The sequence below is a fragment of the Equus asinus genome, chromosome 20 (assembly GCF_041296235.1).
Source record: "Equus asinus isolate D_3611 breed Donkey chromosome 20, EquAss-T2T_v2, whole genome shotgun sequence".
NCBI classification, from domain to species: Eukaryota; Metazoa; Chordata; class Mammalia; order Perissodactyla; family Equidae; genus Equus; species Equus asinus.
In genome coordinates, this window is record NC_091809.1 from 82623813 (window position 1) to 82643611 (window position 19799).

General features: G+C 53.3%; 1 protein-coding gene across 8 annotated transcripts in view; it reads left to right on the forward strand.

Moving 5' to 3' along the window:
* ARRB1 (arrestin beta 1) overlaps positions 1–19799 on the forward strand; it is a 76770-nt gene that overhangs the window by 24112 nt on the left and 32859 nt on the right. Inside the window, exon 1 of one of the 8 annotated variants that reach the window (XM_014855865.3) lies at positions 11888–12078. The exons of 5 other annotated variants lie outside the window; for them this stretch is intronic. In XM_014855865.3, the coding sequence (XP_014711351.1) occupies positions 12074–12078 (5 nt within the window). In that variant the 5' untranslated portion in view covers positions 11888–12073. Of the gene's footprint in view, positions 1–11887; positions 12079–19799 lie in introns of those variants that run through there. 2 more of the 8 variants (XM_014855866.3, XM_070490688.1) reach the window with 2 other exon arrangements.

The following is a 19799-nucleotide window of genomic DNA, read 5'->3' on the forward strand; positions in this document are numbered from 1 at the left end:
GTATGTAGCGGGGGTGGCGGCCAAGGATGATGCCTCCCTCTGCCTCAGTCCCACGGTTCCTCCTGGCTCCTTATCCCAGCAGTGTGTCCTTCCAGAGGAAAGGGCCTCCACTGAGGCTGTGTGGACCGGCCCGAAGTGCCTGCCAGTCCCTGATTGTCGGGGAGTTCAGAGCCGCCTTGGTGGCTGTGCTCCCTCCTTTCAGTTCCCTGGGTTTCCCCCCAGACTGTGGGCTTTCTAAGGTCCAGGCCTCGGCTCCCCCATCGGATCAGTTTCACTGCACAGTATTTTCTGAGTTTGTGCTAACTCCTATGCTGGAGCCCAGCCCAGCCCAGAGGTTGGGTCTGGGGGCTTTGGGGAAAGTTGGTACCTGAGTGGGTCTTGAAGGAGCAGTAGGAGCGACCAGGTCCACGTCTCCTTCCTCCCTGAGTCTCGGCCCCTGTGGGTAAGGCTGGGTGGGCTCTGATGACTGACGGGGCCTCCCCACACCCCCCATCCCTGGTAGTGCTGGTCAGCCCCTGAAGCTTCTAGAGGCTCCAGCCCTGGGTGCCTTCCCAGCCACCCCCTCCTCTGAGGCCCAGCTTCTTTCTCAGTCTCCTTCCTTGCAGGTCTCAGTCTGCTGGGGATTCTGTTTTGGTTGGAAAGAGGAGGCGGAGGTGTTTGCGTGTCTGGCTCTTTCCTCCTTTTTCATTCCTCCTCCCTTCCTCCCCCTTGCCTCTCAAGATGTTTCCTCTGCCAGCCTGGCTCCACTCCAGCCTCTCTCCTCCTTGGCCTGGCCCTGGGGCTTCTGTGGGCTGTGGCTTTCCAGAGTGCGCCCTTAAACCCTTCTGCCCCAGAGGAGGGGTCCCCAGGGCCCTCCTTCGGAGTGGGAGCACATTGCCTCCTCCTTCCTCCGCTGTTTAAAACCCACATCTCCTGGGAGAGGAGGCTGCCAGCCCACTCCAGGGCTGTCTCCTGCTCTGGGGGGGGGGGGGGGCGGGGGGGACTTTGGGCTTATCCCTTTCCCACTCCGGGCCTCAGTTTCCTGGGGAGCCCACGGCCAGCACGGCCCTTGGCACAGAGGTGCATAGCTTGCCTCGTGTTCATTTGGTAACGCTTGTGCGCTGCTTCGCCAAGGATCGTTACTCCAGGTGTGGGGTGTGGGAGCTGTTCCCCACAACTTGGCAGTGACCTGGAATGTAGAATTTGTACTACTTCTCTCTCCCGCCCCCCTGCTTTTTCAAATCTCCAGCTGAGGTCCCATCTCTCCCTGGGGACCCTCCCCGGCCCCCTTTCTGGCAGAGGTTCACAGGGGAAAGCAGACTCATACCCTGGCCTGACGGAGCTCAGTCTGGGCCTCACATCCTCAGCACTGTGCCTGGAGCAGGGCAGATGTTCACTACGTATTTGTAGAATGGATGGTTGGAGGAACAACCAGGGAAGCAGAGTGGCATGATGGAGTGGAGAGGATGGACAAGGTGCCAAGGGAGCACTTCCCAGAGGAGGTAGAGCTCACCTGGGGTTTTGAAGGATGGGTAAGAGTTGGACAGAGAGGTACAATGCGAAGGGCATTCCAGGCAGAAGGAACAGAAGGAACAGCCAGTGCAAACTCTAAAACAGATGGTGTGTGATCTGGGGCTTAGGGTATGTGTGAGAAAGTGGCCAGAGGGGAGGCTGGAGAGAAGAACCTGGATGTAGGAGGAACTTCCAATCTGGGGGTGGGCACCCTGGCCTGCTGGCATTGGCCCCTCCCATCAGCTGGGTCCCAGGTCTTTGTGCCACAGGCCTGGGCTTGGAGGGTAGGCAGGAGGGGGAGGGGGAGGACCCTGGGGGCTTGCCAGGGCCTGGGACCGTGTGAATCCAACCCACGGCTACTGGCTCTGCTCCCCTGTGCTGAGCACGTCGTGGGATTAGACCCCGTCAGGGCCAGCTGGTTGAAGCAGCCTTTGTTGACAACACGTAAAACAGAACCAGGTTCGGTTGTGGTTTCCATAATTTCCTGGCTGTGACCCCGGGCTAATGATTGACTTCTGCTGCAGTTTCCTCTACAACAAAAATAATGGGAGCTACTGCTCAAGACTGTTACAAAAGTTAAACAAAGTAACTTGTGTAAAGTTTTCCTTTTTCCTCCCCTCTTCTCCCCTTCCTGCCCCCTACTCTTCCCCTTCTTAGCAGGGCTGGCCCTTTGGACTGAGGCCTGAGTACGATTTGAAGGACACTGGACATCCTCACCCCTGATAGCTCTCTCCTTCCATGAGGCCCTGGACTCAGAATGGCCCGGCTAAATAAGCCTTCCTTAGGGTGGGGGTTCTCAGTGCCTCAGAGCCCCAGCATCAGCATCGCCTTTAGAAAAGCAAATTCCCAGGCCCACCTCACACCTACTTGATGGGAACTCTGGGGGCGGGGCCACCAGCCTCAAAGCGGATTCTGACCTGTACACAAGTGTGAGAACCACTGCCTTAGGGGACCCATGCCCAAGGGCCTCCGTAGGTGGAGCTTGGCTTTGGCCCTGGAGTCAGATCACGTGGGTGCCCAGGGGTCCAGCTTCAGGAGCGTGGGACCTGTGCTGTCACACAAGGCCCAGAGCTCAGAAGGACCTCTCTATTGGTTTAATGCTGGTCTGTGTTGGTCTTGAAGTCTGAACAAGGGGCCCTGCATTTTCACTTTGCACTGGGCCCACAAGCTATGTAGCTGGTCCTGGGGGCTGGTCCCAGCCGTGTTCCAGGTTAGCTGGGGATCCTTGGGGAGGTCACTTCCTCTCTCCGAGTCCCACTGTCCTCATCTGTCCAGGGGTGATGCTCCCCACCTCCTAGAGTAACCGTGAGGGTTAAAGTGATGCTGGGTTCAGCAGTTGGCACGGTGCCTGGCCCAGGCAAGTGCAGAGTGCCTTCCTGAGGCTGCGTGCCAGTGCTGGGCACACCTCTGGGGATACTACAGCAGCAAACAGACATCCTTGGCTTAATGGGCCCTCCGGTCTGGAGCAGGAGACAGAATACAGGAGTGCACAATGCGAGAAGCGCTCTAAGTGCCTAATGGGGGGATCTGACCTGGTTGGGGGTCACTGAAGGTTTTTTGAGGAAGTGCCAAGTGAGCAAGAATCTGAGATGAAGCGGATGTGAACTTGGCGTGGGTGTGGACAGCACTGTCCGGATGGAGGCAGCAGCATTACGAGGTGTTATTTTCATAGTTATTACTAAGATTTCTGGAGGAGAGGTGAGACGGCTGGAGGGAGGGTACGGGCCACAGGCTCCGCAGGCGGGTCAGGAGGCTGCCCGGGGGCCTCATCACCCCGGCTGGGTTCCTTCCCTTCAAATAGGCCCTAAACCGCAATGCCTTAGAATGGGAACAGGCCCTTGCCCGTAGGCCTCCCGGAGCAGTGTAGGCATGTGGCTGTGCTAGCTGGTGCTGCAGACGAGTTATTTACTCCCCGGAAACCTCAGCTTCCTCGTCAGCGAAATGGGCCTCCCAGTCGCCTCTCGGTGGGCTGGGGCGAGGTCTGGGAGAAAGTATGCGCAGGAGCCCCGGCACAGCGCCACCTGCAGGACGTGCTCGGTCCTCGCGGATTCCTCTTTCCCTCCGTCAGGGTGGAAGTCGGGGGAGCCAGGTTTTGATCAGGAGTGCTTCGAGTCCAGGCCTCCTCGCTTGGGGGAGTCCTTTCTTTCACTGTAAGGAGAATGAGGCTGATAAACCCTTTCCTAGACACAATAAGCTGAGATTAAAGATGAACCAGCTTTGGGGGCCCAGAAGCAGTGGCTTTGGAGATGCTGAGTGCCCAGCTCTCTGGGTGTCCTCCCCCTCCGGGTCCGTTCTGGGGATTAAATTAAGCCCACCAGCTATATCACGGAGAGGAGATGAGCCCCCCGAATGCGGCGTCCCGAGTCCAGGCCCTGCTCTCTCGGTGGTGAGGCTGGCTTTCGTTTGTCGCCGGCTTCACGGCACCAGGTGCTCCCATAAATTCACCAGGAAAGGCACTATTACTGTTCCCATTTCAGAGGTAAGGACCAGAGAGATTTAGTCCTTGCCCACGGTCACCCAGCTAGTGAGTGGCAGACCTCACAGCCTTAACCACTTCCCCAGACTGAGCCCCACAGTGACACTGTGGGTCCGGGGCAAGTCCTGTCCTTCTCCTGGCCTCACTGTCACCATGTGTGCCCTAAGGAGTGGAAACTGAAAGTTCTCTGAGGCCCCCTCGGCTCCAGTGTCCTGGGGTCTGTGTTTCTGGAGGGTCTGTCCCCCCAGGGAGTTCTGCCACCACACCCTGTCCCACAGCCAGGCTGCTGTTGCCTTTACTGCGTACAAGATGACCAGCTTACTCGGGGCCTCTCAGCTCCAACCTCCCAGGCCTCTGGCCCTCTGGGGCTGACCCCTGGCCCTGCTCCCTCTCCCTTACCCACAGGGAGGAGCAGGAAGGCCAGGACCCTTGGTCCATCCACCGTGAATGCGTGTGGCCCTGGGCTGGGGAAGCTGAGCCCTGTGGGAGATCACACAGCGGGGAAAGAGTTTGGTGGCTCTGGGGAACTGACCAAGGTCAGTGTGGCTGGAGGGTATGGGGGACAGGAGAGTGTGCTGGGAGGGGAGGGTGGAGGTGTGGGCAGGGGCCAGATCCTGAAGGGCTTGTGACAGCAGTTAAGGGGTTTGAGGCAGAGGAGGGAGGCATCTAGAATAGCTGAGAAGATGCCGGTGACCGCGCAGCGTCAGACTCGCTTGTGCAGGAGCCGTTCATGGCTGTGGTGCTTCTCGTCATGAACACCCAGACTGCATCTCTCACTGGCCGTGAGAGCTTGGGCCAGTCACTCTCCCCCGGACCTCATTTTCCTCACCAGTAGTGCACGAAGAAGGATAAGGAGCCCTCCTCCCAGGGATTTTGTCGGCATCGAAGAGAGAGAATGGGGCATTTCATCTAATCTCGGATAACCCTGCAAACACTTGCCCCACCCCCCCACCCCAAGCGCAGCTGTATAGCCAGGGCCCTCCTCTATGTCATGGGCCTCCTCGCTCCATCTGGGGCAGGGTGGGACTCAGTCACAGGCTCCCAAAGGCCCCAGCCATAATTCATCCCCTTGTAGGCAGAGCTTTACCTTCTCCCGATCCCTTCTCTGTCCTCCCCTCGTCCTTGCAGCTGGAGACCCCTACCTCCTCCTCAGATGCTCCCCCAGCCTTGAAGCCCTGGCCGAGGAGCTCCCAGCCTTAAGAGCCCAGTACTGGGAATCTTAAGAGATTCCCAGTAAGCCAGCCTGGTGTGGAGGGGAGCGTGCAGGACCTGAGGATGTCATGTCCCTTCTCAGAGCCTCAGTTTCCTCATCTGCAAAATGGGAATGGGAATGCCTACTTTATTAGCCTCCTCTTGCTCCTGTGACAAGTTACCACACATTTAGTGGCCTGAAACAACGCACATTTATTCACTTACAGTTCTGGAGGTCGGAAGTCCTAAAATAGGTTGGCAAGGCTGTGTTCCTTCTGGAGGCTGTAGGGGAGAAGCCATCCTTTTCCTTTTCTAGCTTGTGGAATCTGCCTGCATCCCATGGCTCCTGGCCCCATCCTCCATTTTAAAGCCAGGAGTGTAGCCTCTTCCAATCTCTCTCTCAATGCTTCTGTCATCACCACCTTGCCCTTTCTCTCTCTGACCCTCCTGGCTCCCTCTTATAAGGACCTTTGTGATTACACTGGATCCACCCAGATAAATCATGATAATCTCCCCACCTCCAGATCCTTAACTAAATCACCTCCATGAAGTCTCTTTTACCCTGTAGGGTCACATATTCATTTCCAAGCATTAGGATGCGGGCATCTTAGGGGGCCAGTATTCAGCCTACCATACATACCATGCAGGGCAGTTGTGAGGGTTCAGTGAGACAAGAAATGTGAAAGATGCGAACGGTGCCTGGGACCTGGCAGTCAGCCCCGCATACGCTTCCTTTCCCTCCTCTCTCTGAGCCTCTGTCTCCCCATCTGTTAAAAGAGGGCCCCTCCAGCTCCAGCGGGCAGATCTCACCTTATTTAGAACATGTAGTATGGACAGGCAGACTGTGCCCTTAGCCCAGCCTGGGATCTCTAGGCAGCAGCAGAATTGAGCCCTGCCCCCAGGACGCCCTGAGGAAAAGCCCCCCCTCTCCTGCTCCCTCTCTGGGGCAAGCCTCCTCTCCATTCCTGGCCTGAGGCACATTTCCCATCATTCCCAGGTTTGGCTGATGGGAAAGGCTGAGCTCACAGCTCCCCGGGGAGGGCGAGGGGTGGAGGGAGGAGAGGGAGAGGCTGGCGGCAGCTGCTCCGAGACAGAGCGAGAGCGAAGGGGAGAGGAGAGGCCAGGAGAGGAGATTTATAGGGGAGAGGTCGAAGTTATCGGTGCTCAGGACCATTGGGGTCGGGGGGCAGGGCCTTCAAGCTGGGCCTTAGAGAATGGCCAGCTCTTCCTCAACCTCCTGGGCCCAGCCCTGGCCACGCTGCTCTGTCCCTCTGCCAGCACCCCTTCTGAGATGCCCCAGGGTCTGGAGGAGTGTGTTTGTCTGTTGGGGATGGAAGGAGGGTGTCACAGACCAGCAGGGGCTGGAAATGAGGGATTGCTGCCTGACAGCAGTACCCCCGCCCTTCATGAGAAGAGGTCCATCTCGGCCAGCATGCACACCTCACCCCTTTCCTCTGCCCAGAAATCAGTCACCATTTGCCCTTGGGCTCATCATCTGCCTTCCTTGGACCTCACTTTTCTTATTTGCATGTGCGTGTGTGTTTAGGGGGAGGGAGGAGTCAGGAAATAACAGCATTATGGGATTTGAGAGAATCAAATGAGATAGTGATTTTGAAATGTACACTCTGCTGTATAAGGATGGGTAATTCCATTCATACGCACGTCACTTTAATGTTCTCTCTTGGGCACCTTGAGGACCTGGAGAACTCTTAACTGTCCTTCAGTCCCAGCTCAGATGGTACCTGCTCTCTGTACCTTCCTCAGCAGTCCCCTGTCTGTCCAGGGAGGAATCAAGCCACTCTCTCCCCAGAATTACTGTCACCCTCTTTATGACCCTCTCTCCTGGGGTCTTTTGCAGGATAGTTATTGGGTTGTGCAGCTGTCTCCCCTACCGTGTGTGGGCAGTGCGTTCACCACAGTCCCCTCTGCTTCCCAAGGCCACTGTAGTTGTGACGTAACAGAGACAGTATGGTGAAGGCGTTGGGGACTGGCCTCCTGGGCTCTGGCCTGGGCAAGGCCCCCATGTGGCGGTCCAGCCCTAAGAATTGAGCAGGCCTCCAGGATTGGCTCAATCAGACTCACAGAAACCCAACTAATAGCAGGTGGCCAAGTCATCCAGGGGCAAGGGCCCTTTACTTTCCACCATGTGAATGCTCCTGCCTGCTGCCCAGGACCTCCTGTTGATAATCAGGATGCCGAGGGGGCCTTGTTGGTCAGTCATGAGGTTTCCTGGTGAGGGGGAAACCTGGCCCAATGCAGGGAGAGCATGTCTCAGGAGAGGCTGTCTAGGCCTTAAGGACTGTGTTCCACAGGCCGATTCAGTGTACTCCAAGTGCCCCCAGGAGACCCATGTCCCAGTCCCTAGGGCCAACTAGACACACACGGAGTGCCAGATAAATGTTGGAAGATGCGGATGGTGGTCAAAAGCTCCCCCACCTCCTGGTTATGTTTTCTTCTGTGTGATTATTTAAATCTCTTTCTGGGCTGGCCCGGTGGCGCAGCGGTGAAGTTCGCACATTTCACTTCTCGGCAGCCTGGGGTTCGCTGGTTCGGATCCCGGTGCGGACATGGCACCGCTTGGCAAAAGCCATGCTGTTGCAGGCGTCCCACATATAAAGTAGAGGAAGATAGGCATGGATGTTAGCTCAGGGCCAGTCTTCCTCAGCAGAAAGAGGAGGATTGGCAGTAGTTAGCTCAGGGCTAATCTTCCTACAAAAAAAATAAAATTAAAAATTAAAAAAATCTTTTTCCCTGCTAGCATTTAAGCCCCACAAAGGGAGGGCCCTGGAGAGCCTCGTTCATCTTGGCACTTCTGGTGCCTCTCAGTGCCCTAATCCTACCATATATGGCACTTGGGTTATGTGCCAGGCTTGGCAGACATCTTTTCCACGTCCATCACCGTGTGCGTGGCCTCCCTGGGGTTCAGAGAAAGATGGCCTGAGCATCTAGGTTGTGGCAGGTGGAGCTGGTTCTGAAGTTGTCACTCCAGACAGGTTGGTGGCTAAGGAAGGGGCCAGCACTGTTCCTCCTGGCAGGCTTCTTCCCTTGCCTGCTCCCCTCCCCCAGGACGGAGGAAGGGAACTGGTGTGAGGAGCAGGTGGAGGGTGTGGGGCGGGTGTGGGCGTGTTTATTACTGAGTCCCAGGGTGTGGTTTGGAGATGCCCCAGCAGGCTGCTCCCTCTCACTGCCTCACTGAGGACAGCTGCTCCATGCTGGCTTCGCTCTGTCCACCTCATCTGCAAGCCTGTGTTCTTGGAAGTAATGGAAATGCATTTCTTAAAGATGCTTGATAATTCAGCCTTGTCCTAATAACAGGCCTGTCTCTGCTCAGCACTCTGGCCTCCCAGGAACTCCTCAGACCCATTATCTCCTCTCAGCTGCCCAGGCCCCTAGGAGGTAACGTGACCCCCACTGAGAGCCCGTGAACCAGCTGGAGCCACGCTGGACAGGGACCTGCCCCAGGCCACCTGGCGAGTCTATCATTATGGCAGTGGTGGTGGTGGGTAGTATCTTCACCGCCTATAGAGTTCCTTTTTAAAATATTTTATTTTTCCTTTTTCTTCCCAAAGCCCCCCGGCACACAGTTGTATATTCTTAGTTATGGGTCCCTCTAGTTGTGGCACGTGGGACGCTGCCTCCACATGGCTTGATGAGCGGTGCCATGTCCGCTCCCAGGATCCGAACTGGCGAAACCCTGGGCCGCCCAAGCAGAGTGTGCGAACTTAACCAGCCGGCCACAGGGTTGACCCCGCCTATAGAGCTCTAATGAGGGGCCGCGTTTAACACTGCAGACAGCCACGGCCTGCCTCATCCCAAGCCCGCGGCTCCTTTCTCACGCGCCTTCTCTGTGCCAAACACAGTCCCTGCCCTGGACCAGCTCCCATCCTGGGGGGCAGACACCCCCAAACACCTGGCAGGGGTGCAAACACCAAGGAGCCCTCAGCCTGGAGGTGCAGTGAAGTCCTCTCAAGGAAATAATGCCCCCCAAGTTGTCCTCAAGATTCAGCATGATAAATATGTAAAGTACCTAGAACAGGACAAATAAATGACAAATCTTGAAATAATTGTTATTGTGGGGTTTTTTTGGTTTTCTAAATTTTAATAAAACTATTCAGTTAACAGTTTCAGAAGAAGCATAACTATTTTTTGAGATGACGGATAAACACGTTTCACATTTGTAAGACTTCTTTCTGATAGGGCCTCTGACATCCTAACTATACCACAGGCTGTCCCATAATGAATGTCTTTGGTTTGGAACACACTTAGGATAAATTGTATGTTTCAAAAGTATCTGATTCTTTTAAAATTTAGGGTGATGGTTATTATATTTTTACTTCGTAATTTCTCAAGCAGATGGTTTGAGCTGTTTACGTTTCTTATTTTCTGCTCTGTGACTTTGTGCAAGTTACCTAACCTCTCTGTGTCTAAGTTTCCTCGTATGTAGAGTGGGGATAATAAGAGTAACTACCGTATAGGGTTCTTGTGAGGATTAAATGAGTTAATATAGTGTTTAGTATAGGGCCTGGCTTGTATTACACACTTAAGAAGCATCAGTTTACCGCTAATTATTATTATTATTTCTTAATGAGAAAATACACCCAGATTAAGTTACCAAATCCAGTCAGGTTGCTTTTCAGCGAACACGCATTCGGCTAACATTTACTGGGTGCTGGCCCTGGGCTTGTCTGGGCCTTGGTCTTGGGACTCAGCTGCTCCCTTGCTCTGCCCGGTGCCCTGGGCTCCCACTCAGTTTCTGCCTCTTGCTCTGTCCCCCAGGGCCCCGGGTGAGGCTGAGCTCGTAAAATGTGTCGCAAAGCACTTTGTGGATCGATGCTAACTAATAGCAGCTCCCTGGAGCTGGTGCACATAGAGGAGAGGATCGGGCTGGGGGGGGGGGCGGGGGGCGGGGGGGGGCTTGGGCCAGGCTCAGCGACGGCAATGGGGAAGGCCAGTGGTGTCCTCAAGGAGGGCCCCGCAAAGGGCCCCGCTGTTTCTCCTCCCTGCTGCCGCCTCCTGCCACGTCAGCAGAGTCTGGAGATGTGGCAGAGTGGGGGTCCACGTGGCTATAGGGGGAAGAGGTTTGCCCAGTTGGGGGCAGAGCCGGGAGCAGAGACGCATGCAGCCCACACATTTGTCACATCAGGCCAGAGCTGAGTGTGCCGCCTGTCTTGGGCATCCTCTTGTCAGGGATCTCCCAGTTGCCCCTTCCTGGCTGGGGCAGATGGCCACTGGCTATCTTAAGTGTGGCAGGGCATCTTCAGTTCAGTTGATGGCATGAATGGGAAGTGGGCCTGGGACCCCGTGCAAGGGACGATTGGTCTAGACTCCCCCCAGTTCTGCCCTCTGGGGAGGCCCTTCTCTGTGTCTTAGACTGAGCTGAAGTCTGTTCTGGGGACTGGTGTCGGGGCAGCAGATGGAGAGCATGACCTCTGGGAGATCCTAGTCTGATGGAGGAGGCATGGTCCTGTCCTCCAGGAGAAAGACTCCTGTCTGATGGGGGGAACATGGCTCCTGTTCCCTGGGACTCCCTATCTGATGGAGGGGACATAGCCTTCTTGTCCTCTGGCAGCTCCTTGTCTGAGGAAGGAGGCCTGACCTTTGTCCTGCGGGAGCCTCCCATGATGGAGGAGTCACGGTCATTTTCCTCAGGGAAATCCTTATCTGCTGGAAGAGATCCGCTGTCTGCCCTCAGGACGGCCCCCTGTCTGATGGGGGAGGCTCACCTTGTCCTCTCACTCGAGAAGCCCCATTTGATGGCGTCTGCCTTGGCCTCCTTCCCCCCTGCCTCTTGCTACCTGCCTGATTCAGGGGGAGCCCAGGTCTATAGGCAATAGCCACAGAAACCTGGGCAGAGGAATGGGCTTGGCGACTGTGGGGCAGGGAGGAGGGGAAGCAGCGGGACTATAGGGGGACCCCGAAGTGTGTAAGGGTGACATGGAAGGCTTCCCAGCGGAGGTGCCTTTGTGGGGCACTCGGCGGTACAGGAGCCGCCTGGCTGTGATGGGCATCCACTGGGGATAATGGTGCAGGCCAGAAAGGGAAGGGAAGGGAAACCTGAGGGGTCACTCCAGGGAGCCCCTGTCTCCATGCAGGTGTCGGGCAAGACCCTTCTAAGTTCTTCTGTCTGATCTAAGAATCAAATTGATGCAAGACAGAGTAAGAGGGGAAAATCAAATTTAATTTCATGTGTATGGGAACCCCAAAGATGTGAGGTTCCCCGACAGTCAGGCAGTTGAGGTTTATATGCCATCCCGAGCTAAGCAGAAGGGGGCATGGGTCTGGGATTTCAAAGGGAAGGAGGGCAGTTCACAGGAAGATTGGAGAGAGTAAATGTTTGGTAAACAATGGGAATGTCCAGAAATGGTGGGACAGAGTCTTTCCTCAAACAGGCCTGGCTGAGTCCCCCAGTCTACCACACCTGGCTCATATTCTCTGTAGACACCTCTGGTGATAGCTCTTCTTCCTAATCAGGCTTTTATCTGAATGCTTTTAGGCAGTTGAGGGAGAGGTAAAAACCAAAACTTCCCGGTGCCAAAGAGACATTTTTGGGTGGCAGATTTTGCTTCTCTGTCCAGGCCAGCCTGCTGGGATGCAAAGGGCCACAGGAGACCCTCAGCCTCCGCCTGTCTGTGCACAGGTCGAATGTTGCCAGCCCAGAGACATCCGCTCTCCAAGGCCTGAGCAGCCCAGAGGAGAAGAGGAAACAGGACACGTATCAGGAACGCCTTTTCCTTTTCTTTGTAACTAACCCCTCACTTGGGGCTGGGGAGAGCCAAGCCTGCAGGGCCTGCCCTGGGCTGGCAGCTGCTCTGGGTCTCACACGGCCTCCCTCCACCCCACGCAGCCCCCTGCCGCAGCTGCTGCTCCTGCACCGGTCCCTTAACTTCACCAAAACTCAAGGCTGTCATCTGTAAGATGGGGTAAGACTTCCTATCTGCCTTGGAAGGAAGTTTGCTTTTTCCTCTCTTTCTAGGATTTACAGAATTTATTCCTTCATCCATGGGATGGGCTCTGAGCACTTCCTGTGTGCCAACCTCTGGGTGGGCAAGGACAGAGAGCATAGGCCAGGAACAGGTGTGGGCAGACAGGAAGTCTGTTTGGGACTTGTCTGGGGACATCGAGTAGAGACGTCCCAGGGCTGGTAGGTGTGAGGTCAGAGAGAGTCTGGCTGGAGATGGGGGTTTGGACTTTCTAGCATCTGGCTGCAGCCAAGTGGCCAGGCAGGTGGAGTCACCCAGGGAGCTGCTTGTCATGGGCTCTGGGAAGGGTGGAGGCCAGACCCTGGAGGCTACGGCCAGCAGAGAGCTGCGCACAGAGGAGGGATGGGGGACCACTTGGCCAGGGCCACAGTGGCCAAGAGGAATGGGCACTGAGATGGGGTCACTGGATGGTGCTCCTGGAGGGTGTCAAGACCTTCACCTTAACAGGCTGAGTGTGGGGGTATGTGGGGAAGGGTGGGCCGCAGAGGATGGGGAGGGAGAAAGGTAAAGGTGCTGACATCTGAGAATGTGGTCAGCCAGGCTGGTATTCTTTTACTGTTCTCATTATTGAAGTTAGTCCTCTGCAGGCTAGAGGGTGCTTTCCTGCGTGTTTATGTTCTGTGTGTATGGTGTGTGTGTGGGGTTGTATGTGAGCTGTGTGTTGGGGGGTGTGATGCAGGTGTGTATGTGGGGTGTGCTTATATCTGTGTGTGTGGTGTACACATGGTGTGACGTGTGAAGCATATATGGTGTGTGTGTGGTGTAGATGTATGTGGCAAGTGTGCACAATGTGTGTGTGCTGTGTGTGGTGTGTGGTGTGTTTCTGTGTGTGGTCTCTGTAGGTATGTGTGAGTGGTGTGTGTGTGTGTGTGCACATGTGTATCGTGCGTATGGTGTGCATGGTGCATAGAGTTTGTGGCCACATTCAGATCCTTGTTCCATACTGCATACCGTCGGCTGGTGCTAGCCATCTGCCTGGGCTGGAAACTTGGAAGCATCCACCAGCCTCGTGAACTTCCCTTCTCTACTTCGGGTTACACCCGATGGAGCACTGGTAACAAGTGGCTGCCCCGAGAATAAGGGAGTGGGGTTGTCGCATTTGCTAATTTCTGTCGTGTAAATTCTCCAGCCACGGGTTTCACACTACTGACGTGATGTCATTGAACACGGAGTTGGGAAGAGATGCACAGTAGGATGCCATCATATAGCATTCCCACCTTCCACATCTAGGAGACATAAATACCCTCAAGAGCATTATAGTGAAATTTAGTGAGACAATACTAAGTGATTGTTTTTGAGTATGTATTCCCTTTGTTCTTAATATAATTTATTTAAATATCAGTTTATGTCAGGATTTCTCACCATCAGCACTGTGAACATTTGGGCTCAAGAATCTTTACTGGGGGCGGGGTGCGGAGGGGCTGACCTGTCATTATGCAGGTGGCATGCCTGACCTTTACCCTCTAGACGCCAGTAGCATCCCTCGCTTGAGTTGTGACCACCCAAAATGTCCCCAGATGTTGCCAGTGTCCCCTGGGGCATAAAGTCACCCCCAGTAGACAGCCATTGGCAATGGCTGTGTTTAACAGCCAGCTCACAAAATTCCTACAGATGTGACAGTCGGCTCTCATAAGCCTGTATGAGCTAGCGCCAGCACGTCATGGGCACCGCCTCTGGCTACGTATAAGGAATGGCTTCTTCTCCCCAAAATTCTTTCTCAGGAAAGAGCTGCCTTAGGCCCTAGGTTTCAGTGCAGACAGAGCCCCTGACCACAGAGGGCTCTCAGCCCCTGCCTGACGCCCAGAGTGGTTGACACTGAGTTGGAGATGTGCCACCAAACTGATCTGTTCTGATGTTTCATGAAATATGAGATGGGGAAAAAAGTAATGTTTCTGAATTAATATCTCATTTTAATGTGATATGTTATTCCATTTCCCTAAACGTTTGTATGTTCAAATTGGCAAAAACAAACAAACAAAACCACCCCAAACAAATAAAACTTTAAATAAAGGCTTCCTGCTGGGACAGTCACGGACTGCTGTGTGTCTGGGGCCGCCCTGTGTGTAACAGGCTCCTGCTGAGGCCGCACACGCCCTGTCTCATCCTGGTGGCCAGGCTGCCCGCCTCTGATTCACCAGCACTTGGCCCGGGCCCTGTTTTTCCCCAGTTTGAGCTAAGAGTTTGGCTCTCGTTTATTCATTCATTGAAAATGTGTATTAAGCACCAACTGTGTACCCAGGAAAATGAATGAGGGAAGGAAGACGTGGTTCCTGCTCTCTGGTTTGTCAGGTGTCAGTTTCATGGCCGTGAGTAGAGATGTGCAGGCCCTGTGTGGACACGCTGGACACATCGTACGTTGTCTCATTCTGCCCTCCCGCTGTGCTTGGGGTGGGGGGCGTTGTTTATTCATGGAGCATCTGTCTCCTGCTCCAGAGTGTAGGTGTCCTGGGAACAGGCACAAGGGCCTGTTTCTCCTGGAAGTAAGAACAGTGCCAGACCCAGAGATTGCAGACATAAAGGCAAGAAAAGAAAGGAGAGAAGTAGGAAAGATGGATGGAGAGAGGAAAGAAGGGAAGGAAGGAGGGAAGAGGAGGCAGAGAAGCCCCACCGGAGATCAGAGGGTCGGGGCACTTTAAGCTGAAGCAGTCAGGGAGGGCTTCCAGGAGGAAGTGACACTGGAAAGGATGGGAAGGATTGCAGTTGGGAGAACTGATGGAAAGACTAGTACAGAAGGAGGGAATAGCCGGGCATGTCCCTGGAGATTTCTGGAATGTGAGGGTGTAAACTGGGAAGAGAATATCATAAACTGTTATTTTCCATCCAAGACTGGGAAGGAGATAGACAACTAAAAAATCTTCCGTGTCTCCAGCTCGGGTAACATAACCATCTCATCCCACCCCAAAGGCCTTCTCACCTGAGGGACATTTGGCAAGATCTCCCCCTGGGCACTGAGGGGAGGGCAGAGTGTTGGCCAGGGGAATGATGGTAATAAAAATAATAATTATAGTACCAACGGTGTCAGCTCCCCTTTATCATTCCCTGCTGGGTGCCAAGGCTTTATGTATACATTTCCCTAGGGGGTAGATATCACCCCCATTTTCCAGAGGGGGGAGAGTATGGCTCAGAGAGGATATGAAACTCTCCCGAGGTCACACAGGACTCTTGTTTTCAGTGTGTGCACTGCTTCCTCTGCTGGCACCCTTCCCTTCCCGCCTCCTGACCCCCGGGAAGGCTGGGGAGTGTTCAGCTGTGGTCTGTGGGCTCTTTGGAAGCCAGCTGCCAGCCTGCTGGGTGAAATTTTTATTTCATTTTAAAATCAAAATTATTTGATTTTCAGATCTCCAGTTTCATGGGTTACCAGAAAATGGGCCATGCGCCTTTAAGAAACTCTCCCCTCTGTCCATGGCCACCTGGTGTCTCCCCTTCTTCCTCACTCTGTGTGTCCCGTCTTGTCCACCCCCTCCCGTCCCCCGCCTCGGAAATCTTCACAAACATGGATGCTGGCCAGAAAAGTGAACACGTGAACTCCTGGCAGGAGGCTGGAGGAATTGCTGTCTGCCTAGAAACCAGACCCCTCATCCACCACCCCGGCCCCTCAGGCCTGCTGGACACCACCCCGTGCCCAGCGAGCCTTGCAGAGGCCCAAGGGAGCCACGCGGGGTCTTGAGCAGGGATGCGACAGGGGCACCAGAAGCCTGGGGCTCTCCTCCCCGGCCGACGCTGGGCACACGAGCGTGTGTCTCTGGGCCTGTGTTTCCCGGCCCTGGGCAAGACTCTTCTCTCCCCTGGCCTGTGATTTCTCCCTCTGGAAGTAAAGCAGGCTGCACTGTGACCCCTCAGGCTCCCCAGATCTGTGAAATGGGGGTGGCGCTTCCTGTCTTCCTGCCTCCTCCATGCTCCCGAGCTGACCTGAGAGGCAGGTGCGCTGATGCTGGGTAAACAGGCAGGCGGCATCTGACACAGGCAGCACTGTGCAGTTCTGGCAGCGCAGACAAGCCTGGACACAAATAACTCTGCTACCCGGCAGTGTGACAAGGGCCCTAGAAACCTCTTTGCTGCCACCGCCACCTGCTCCTCACGCCTCCCTGCTCCCTGATGGCTGTTCTCACGCCCAGGAAAGTGGGTCAGAATGTAGGGCGGCTGTGCCGAGAGTGACTGCCCCCTTGTCTGGTCCCCACCCTGCCCAGCTGAGCCATGACTGCTGTCAGGGCAGGGGTGGGGGAAAATTACAGGGTTACGGGCGTCTCTGTGTCCAAAATACAGCCCTGGCCAGTCATTGTCCTTCCCTCTAAGAGTGCATGGCTCCCATTGTCTTCTGGATCCAGTCTGACTTCCCCAGCCTGGGCTCCAAGACCCTTCAGACCCGGCCCAGGTCTTCACGTGGAGGTGCTCGATGACTGTTGGGGCAGTGAGCGGACCCTTCTCTGGTGCCTCTGTTCCCTGGTGCTCCTCCCAGGCACTCGGGACACACTCCAGCCACCCCAGGCTGCCCACTATTTCCCAAGCACCCAGTGGACTCAGTTGCCTTCTCCAGGCCTCCATCTACAGTGCTGTCACCTTTTCTGTGTCTCAGTGTGTTCTTCAAGATCCCCTATCGCTACCTCTTCCCTTGAAGCCTTTCCTGACTCCCCAGACGGAACCACACAATCCCACCTATAAGGTAGAATTGTGAGTAGTTAGAAGTGTGATCTCTGGAGCCACACTGCCTGGGCTCCAGAGTCTAGCTCTGCCCCTTGCTAGCTGTGTGACCTTGGGCAAATTACTTAGACTCTCTGTGCTTCGGTATCCTCATCCGTAAAGTGGGGGTGATACTAGTACCTCTGTTTATGTTGTCGGAGGAGCAAATGAGTTGATATTTATGACACACTTAGAGCAGTGACTGGCACCTGGTTCCTCTCCTGGATGAGTTTTCTGATGTGACTGAGATTGACATCTGAAGAACTTCCCACCTTCACTGTATTCACAGCATTTTTTTGTAATGTGAATTTTCTGATGCACACGAAGTAATGGTTACCAGCGCTCTCTCAGTTCACTGGTAGTGACTCCGCTGTCATGGATACTGTCTCTGGCATGAGTTTTCTGTTGTTGGGTATGACGTGTTTTGTCTAAATGATTTCCCATAGGTGGTCCATTCGTGGAGTTTCTCTCCTGTGAGTTTTCTGATACTGGCTTTGTGACTTTGGGTAAGTTATTCAGGGTCTCTGAGTCTCAGGTTCCTCCTCTGAAGAATGGGAATATTTAGATGGAATAGAATGTGTGTGAAGCACTGGGCACCTGGCTCGAAGGGAGAGCTCAATGCACGGCGGCCTTGTGCTGGGTGGGTTTCTCTAACGCAGCTGTACCACGGTCTTTGGTCAGCAGGGACCATGAGTTCATCTTAGCGCCCCCAGAGCCTGGCGGTGGTGGGGCTGAGACTGTATAGTGGGTGAGGGAAGGATGGATGGGAGGGTCGTTGGTCAGAGCTGAGCTTTGGGTGTATCAGTTGTCTTCCTGGCTCGACCTGATGGTGCCTGGGACCCTGTCCCTCTGAAGTATTTTCCAGCCCATTGCCCGTGGATCCTGACAGCCAAAGAGAAGTCTGTCTGGAAGAAGTCCCTGGAGTCCACTCTCCCAGAGAAAGGGATCGTCACCACCATGTTTTTAAACTTCATCCATCCTCACTCTTGACTAATTGTCTCTCAGGGTGTCATTCAACCACATTCCACCTGTATTTATTTATTGAGCACCTGCTATGGCCCAGGCACCAGGCTTTGCCCAGGGATCCGGTGTCCAGAACACAAACAACATCTCCACTCTCATTTAAGTTACATAAGTGAAGCAGAGGTTGAGTAAACAGGCGATCACAAAGTGCGCTAAATGCTGTGACTGGGGACACGCTGGGTGTGGGAGTTGGAGGGCATCTAATCCAGATTTAGGGGGAGTCAGGGAGGGCTCCCTGGAGGAGGAGATAGCTGAGCAGAAGACGCAGCACAGCAGCTCTAGCAGCTGACACGGCAGGCCTGGGGAGGGATCTGGGGAATCTCAGAGCCGTGGGCTCCGGATTGTAAATCGCACACCCAGAGACTCTAATGTCAAAGGATCCAGAGTCATAGGATCTATATTTTCTATGCTTCACTTACAATATTTTTTCCAGACCCTCTTTTCCTATGTCTTGTTAGGGAAGCCCTGACATCTTTATAAAGTAATTTGTGCTCATTGTACAACGTGGAAAAATAAGAGCTCTAAAGAAGTGAGTGGGTGGGTGGACGGAGTCTCCCTCAACCCCTGTTAACATTTGGGCGCACTTCATTCCTTCATTTTTTTTGGTTTGTTTTTAGTTTATTTTTAAAAATTGAGATATAATTTACATACCATAATGTTCACAGTTTTAGTGTAAAATTCAGTGGTTTTTAGCCTATTCACACGGTTGTATAACCATCACCACTACCTAATTCCAGAATGTTTTCATCACCCAAAAAAGAACCCCCTACCCATCATCAATCACTTCCTATTTCCACCTCCCACCAGGCCCCGATGACCACTGAGTGACTTTCTGTCTCTGTGGATTTGCCTGTTCTGGACGTTTCACATAAATGGAATCAAACAACGTATGGTCTTTTGTGTCTGGCTTCTTTGACTTCGCATAATGTTTTCAAGGTTCATCCATGTCGTAGCACGAGTCAGTACTTCATCCCTTTTTACAGCTGAATGATATTCCATTGTGTGTATATGCCACATTTGAAAAAACATTCGTCAGTTGATGGACATTTGGTTTTTTTCACTTTTTATGACTGTTATGAGTAATGCTGCCATAGACAGTCCTGTAAAGTTTTTGTGTGGATGTCGTTTTCAGTTCTCTATATACACCTGGGAATGGAATTGCTGGGTCATACGTGAACTCTGTGTTTTGGAGGAACTGTCAAACTGTTTCCCAGAGTGACTGCACTGCTTTCCATTCCCACGGGCAGTCTATGAGAGTTCCTGTTTCTCCACATCCTCGGCAACACTTGTCATTGGTTTTTTTGATTATAGCCATCCCAGTGGGTGTGAAGTATCTCATTGTGGCTTTATTTTGCATTTCCCCAGTGACTAATGATGTTGAACATTTTTTCTTATGCTTATTGGCCACTTGTATATCTTCCTTGGAGAAATGTCTATTCAAATCCATTGCCCATTTTTAATTGAATTATTTACCTGTTTATTGTTGAATCATAATAGAGTCTTTATATATCCTGGATACTAGACCCTTATCAGATACAGGATTTGAAAATATTTTCTCCATTCCATGGGTTGTTTTTTTCAGTTTCTTTATAGAGACCTTTGAAGCTCCAAAGTTTTTAATTTTGATGAAGTCTAATTTATCTACTTTTTTCTTTAGTTGCTTCTGCTTTTGGTGTCATATCTAAGAAACCATTGCCTTATCCAAGGTCATGTCAATTTATACTTAGATTTTCTTCTAAGAGTTTTATAGTTGTAGCTCTTACATTTAGATCTTTCATCCATTTTGAGGTAATTTTTGTGTATGGTGTGAGGTAGGGTGTCCAGCTTCATTCTTTTGCATGTGGGTATGCAGTTATCCAAGCATCATTTGTTGAAAAGACAGTTTTATCCCCATTGACTTGTCTTGGCTCCCTTGTCAAAAAATCAATTGACCATAAATATATTAGCTTATTTCTGGACTC